At 38.9% G+C, this 5,904-nt stretch overlaps 1 protein-coding gene across 1 annotated transcript; it reads left to right on the top strand.

Moving 5' to 3' along the window:
* The first annotated feature begins 2,252 nt into the window (after window positions 1-2,252).
* LOC104959653 (homeobox protein Dlx4b-like) lies at window positions 2,253-3,696 on the top strand. The gene is made up of 2 exons (XM_010787553.1): window positions 2,253-2,931; window positions 3,626-3,696. The coding sequence occupies exons 1-2, from the start codon at window positions 2,610-2,612 to the stop codon at window positions 3,694-3,696; spliced, it is 393 nt and encodes a 130-aa protein (XP_010785855.1). The 5' UTR covers window positions 2,253-2,609.
* The last annotated feature ends 2,208 nt before the right edge of the window (window positions 3,697-5,904 follow it).

The following is a 5,904-nucleotide window of genomic DNA, read 5'->3' as shown; positions in this document are numbered from 1 at the left end:
CTTCTTACATGTTGAACACAAATACCTGTACTTTCTACTTCTCACATGTTGAACACAAATACCTGTACTTTCTACTTCTTACATGTTGAACACAAATACCTGTACTTTCTACTTCTTACATGTTGAACACAAATACCTGTACTTTCTACTTCTCACATGTTGAACTCAAATACCTGTACTTTCTACTTCTTACATGTTGAACTCAAATACCTGTACTTTCTACTTCTTACATGTTGAACACAAATACCTGTACTTTCTACTTCTTACATGTTGAACACAAATACCTGTACTTTCTACTTCTCTTACATGTTGAACTCAAATACCTGTACTTTCTACTTCTTACATGTTGAACACAAATACCTGTACTTTCTACTTCTTACATGTTGAACACAAATACCTGTACTTTCTACTTCTCACATGTTGAACATTTACATTTGACTTCAGTCCAGTTCAAAGCCTCTTGACTTTTACTTGAGTTAAGAAGATTAGTCAGTATCTTTAAACAGAGTATGTGTCCTTCTACTTGAGTAAAGTACTCTTGCCTCTCTGTCTGAATGAAAGCATGAGGGTGTGATTGGGCTCAGCAGGAGGAATGTTGGCTGCGGATGAAAGCAGCATCTGATGGTAATAAGTGCACACTTCTCCCCGCTGGAATCACAAGAGGAACCAGGAACAAGCCGGAACATCTCCCGTCCCCTCGCCACCGCTCAAATCACTTCTCCTGCAGTCTGCAGGACGACGAGATGCCCAGCCTCCGTCTCGTTAAGAATGATATAATGTCTGCTCGTCAGCTAACGAGGAGCAGAAAGAGAGTCTGCTGCTAAATGCATTTCAAATAAGCTCTTCAACATTCAAGGCTTTTCTTGTGTTCAGAGCTACAGTGCAGATATGTGAATGAACATCTGAGGCTCCTCCAACAGAGAACACAATAACACAGATACAAGAGTGCAAGTAAATACAATTCAATAGAATAGAATAGAATAGTGCAAGGAGAGTCTACAAGTGATTGGAATATGATTTATTAGATAATGGTCCTGGCACCAGACTCACTTTGGACTGATGCAGTACTTCTAATATATACAGTATGAATACTAACATGCTCTGACACAATGACGCTGACTTCAATTAAATGCATTCTCTCAATACATGATCTATTGCTTGAGATGTGTTGGAGACATAATACCTTTAATTAAAGGCAACGGCTCAGCGTGTCAGTGCATTTGCTTACGTGATAAAAACAGGATCATATAATACAGTAAAAAGAGATCTATTCTGCAAAACATAAAGTACTTCTACTTTTCATACTTGAAGTACATTTACTCATTAATGTAACTCTGACACGGTTCATTGTGCAGCATGAGTAACATTTTGAAATGAAGACTTTTAGTTGTAGTATTTGAAGAATAATGTGTTTCTACTTTTCCTTAAGTAAAGGATGTGAGTACTTCCAGCCCTATAACGAAGAGCAGTGCAGAAGTTATTATAAAGTTATTCAGAGTCATATCGCTTAGTCTCTTTAGCAGAACGGTGTGTGTGTGTGTGTGTGTGTGTTTATGAAGCCCTGCTGAAACTTGGATACAAAATAAACTAAAATCATATTTATTTAAAATATATTTAAAAACAATGATCTGTTCGCATGACGCCTAAAATGATGAATATTTATATAATTTGAAGCGAGAAATAGATGACGTGCATTCATCCAATCATTTCTCTGTTTTTATTTTAAATGAATTCTAATATTTTTGCAAACTTGTTCCATATATGAAAACACCATGAAGCCATTTACCTCGTTGTGCTTTCAGATGACTGTGGACATTTATATTAGGATTACATCAAAAATAAATTGCAGTTTTATGTCATTATTTAATTTGTATTTGAGTGCAATTGTTTTTCTTGTTTACGTTATTTTAATGCAGTTATATGCTTGTATTTGATATCATCTTAATGCGGTTGTGTGTGACTTAATTGTTCTTTTAATGCAATGAGATGCTATTCTTATATCATCATTTAATGTGTCTTTAATAATGAATGAGTCATTATTTCCGCCGCTGAGATGAGAGGGATCTGCTCTTGTTGTGCATTAAATCATCTTCATAATTAAACTCGTCCCTTCGCAGCCGCATTCAAGTGTGCATTAAATCTTTGTGATGACATGCGGAGCCTCCAGCCAATGAGCGCGCTGCGTGTGTGTGAGAGTGTGTGTGAGTGTGTGTTTGGAGGCAGAGAGGTGACACACACACCGTGCAGAGGAGAGCAGCAACACACTCCTCACATCCACTCAGCACACACACACACACACACTGGGAGAAGAGAAGAATTTTTAGGATTTAAAATCAGTTTTTTTTACTTTTTCTTGGAACCTTTCTTGTTTCTCCTCCAGCGGCTGCTCGTCCTCCTCCTGCCGGCCTCTGAGCGCCTCTTCCCGGACACTTGAGCCGGGATGTGTCGGGTGGAGCTCCTGTAAATCTTCCTTTTCATCCAGAGGATTATTTCTGATTTCGGTATTTCAAGGGGATTTGTTGCTCTCTGAATGTCTGTGAACTCTTCCCTCTGATGCTGTGTTCCTGTGTGATGACCAACGCATTTCTTGTTTCCCACCCCCGACCCATATGATGACTATGAGCTCATTATCGGACACTTTGGTCCCGCCGGATCCCTCCAAATCCGCGTTCCTAGAGTTCGGGGGTTACTCGGGGCACCAGCAGCCTCCCCACGGCCACGCGCACGGACATTACCCTGTGCACGCGCTGGTGGGGCCCCCGCAACACGAGGGGCCCTTCTCCTCCTCCTCGGGCGCGTCCTCGTACGGGAGACCGCTCGGTTACCCACCGTACCACAGCAACGTTAACGCGCACCACCCCGGGGCTTACCTGGGATACCAGCACGCGGGGCACGGGGGCGCGCACGGGCACACGAGACTGGAGGAGACGGGTGAGTGTGGAGATATTAATTCAACATTTCATTTAAATATCATGTGAATTATTAACAACAAAACTACTCATACTAACTTCGGTATAAGGACAACATGATTGGCACCAGAGAGTAGCAGACTGGAGATATTCATTAACATTTGATTTAACTCTGAAACTACTCAGACTGCAGGAAAAGTCTCAGCACTAAATGTTAAAAATACTACAAATACAAAACTTAAATAAAAAATATGACTTTAGTAGAAGTACGCAATTATTGGCATTAAAATAAACTGAGAGTAGCAGACTGAAGATATTCATTCAACTGTATCTGCAGTTGATTTAACCAAAAGCAACTCAAACTGCAGTAAAAGCATACAAATAAAAAACCTACATTTAAAACATAACTTTAATAAAAGTAAACAATTATTGCCATCAAGTAAAACTCACAGTACCAGACTGGAGGAGACGGGTGAGGCTGGAGATATGAATTCAACTTTGATTTCACTCTAAATATCATGTGGAATATTAAATAAAAACTGCAGGGTAAGTCTCCTATAAAATACTACAAATAAAATACATACATTTAAAATACTACGTTAGTAAAATAAACATGAAATGAACAAACGCATGAAAACAAGTTACAGGGCAGTCACAGCTAAACCTGGAGACCCTGTACCTCAGGCAGTGATAAACCTGGAGACCCTGTACCTCAGGCAGTGATAAACCTGGAGACCCTGTACCTCAGGCAGTGATAAACCTGGAGACCCTGTACCTCAGGCAGTGATAAACCTGGAGACCCGGTACCTCAGGCAGTGATAAACCTGGAGACCCGGTACCTCAGGCAGTGACGGCGGTTATCCAGCTCCATATTAGACGATGACTCCCACCCTCTGCGCTCAGAAGCTTGCTCCTTCGGGCCGGGGGTTAGTCGTCCCAGAACGAAGCGGTATAAAAACACTCTGATCCCAGCAGCTATCGCACAAATGAACACATCATAGGAGTGTCACACAGATGCCTATTTATTTATTTAATTATGTATTTTGAATGTCCATGTTTGTACTAGTGTTTTCCTTCTTCAATGTTTATTTATATAAACCCAATATCACAAATGTTACATTGTCTCAGTGGACTTCACAGTTTGTGAGACACTAGTCCTTTAATTAGAGATGTGTCTGTTGGTTGTGTTTGTTCTTAGAGTCAGAGTGGATCCTTTGTCTTTTTCTCTGCAAACTAAATCTACCTACAGGTACAAAGAAAGAACCTGGGACCTGAACCTGAACCTGAACACTGCCTTACGTAGTTGTTCTCCTAGTGCATTATGGGAACTCTGTGACACAGATATATATCGAGCCTTTACCTTAACCTGAGATATGAATAGTTCAATTAAAAGAAACGACTCAGACTGCAGGGAACGTCTCAGAACTAAATGGTAAAGATACTACAAATACAATATTACTTTAGTTAAATTACACAATTAACGGCATCAAAATAAAGTGAGACTGGAAGTATTCATTAAACTTTATGTACAGTTTGATTGAACTCTAAATATCGTGTGGAATACTCAGACTGCAGGGAAAGCACACAAACAAAAACCTTACATTTAAAAGTACACAATTATTGGCATCAAAATAAACTGAGAGTACCAGAGGAGACGAGTGGGTCTGGAGATATTAATGAACTTTTGATTTCACTTTAAATATCATGTGGAATATTAACTCAAAATATTACAAATAAAATACTTAAATTGAAAATAGGACTTTAGTAGAAGTACACAATTATTGGTATCAAAATAAACGTAGAGTGGAGGTATTCATGAAACCATGTTTTTATATACAGTTTGATTTAACTGTAATGTAGAATATTAAAACACTCAGAGGTGGAACATGTACTCAGATATAAGTACAAGTACAACAACTAAATACAAGAAATACTACAAGAAAAAGTAAAAAATATCACTAAATGTACAAAATGACTCGCATTAAAATAAACTCAAAGGACCAAAAGAAAGTGTAAATTAGAAATATAAATATATGGAACAAATATATTCAATTATATAAAATGTGTATTAAAAAGAAGAATTCAAACACATTTAAATATCAAGTGAATCACATATTTAAAAAACTGGAATATGCATTAAAGTGCTTTCTAAAGGTGTGTGTGTGTGTGTGTGTGTGTGTGTGTGTGTGTGTGTGTGTGTGTGTGTGTGTGTGTGTGTGTGTGTGTGTGTGTGTGTGTGTGTGTGTGTGTGTGTGTTATTGATCCCCAGCAGCATAGAAAGACAAGGCATTGTACATTAGAGAAATTAAAAGACTAGAAATAAACAATCCTAATATTTAATCATCTCAAAATAAAACAGCATTAAAAAAGTAGAAAATATAGAAGTTGAAATACAAATGTGTTCATTGAGTTTGTGAGGTGCAGGGCAGCAAACACAACAACAACAATAATAATAAAGCTTTATTTATACAGCGGGTGCGGCTCAAAAAGCACAAATTAAAACCAACAACAACAAGGAAGCGCCTCAGGTCAGACGTTAAGAACAATGAGTCCTCTCGGAGAAATAAAGGGAGACAAAAAGAATCGAAACAGCAAAGTATAAAACTCTATAAAACATACACAAAATAAACCTTTCTATTAAAGACAACTCATCCAAGAGAAATCCTGAGGAAATGAAGTTCAAGAAAGATTTTTGAAAACGACAGAAGCGTATTTGCACTTTGGTGCGTTAAGTTCGTGGATGATGCCCGTGAGCAGAAGGCAGGCGGTCACCAAACGTTTCCCCTCATCAAGCCCCTCAGACCCCTGGGGGAGATGCACACGTTGGGAGTTCAGACAGCTCACACGTTTCTCATATGGGTATTAGAAGCAGCACATAGCGTCCAGGCTCGGCCTCATCACTCCACAGATATACAGAGAACATTGAGTGATGATTAGAGAACTACCCCGAGCCTACAGGTGGAAGTGTTTGATTGGTTGTAAGAGGGACGAGGTG

Source organism: Notothenia coriiceps, unplaced genomic scaffold (assembly GCF_000735185.1).
Source record: "Notothenia coriiceps isolate Sejong01 unplaced genomic scaffold, NC01 NC01_scaffold00030680, whole genome shotgun sequence".
NCBI lineage: Eukaryota > Metazoa > Chordata > Actinopteri > Perciformes > Nototheniidae > Notothenia > Notothenia coriiceps.
This window is presented reverse-complemented; position numbering and strand designations above follow the sequence as displayed.

Excerpts from the sequence above, each read along its gene's own strand:
- LOC104959653 (XM_010787553.1), top strand. The coding sequence starts at position 2,610 with ATGATGACTATGAGCTCATTATCGGACACTTTGGTCCCGCCGGATCCC. Across the intron at positions 2,932-3,625 it reads CACGAGACTGGAGGAGACGG|GCAGTGATAAACCTGGAGAC; the intron begins GTGAGTGTGGAG and ends CCTGTACCTCAG.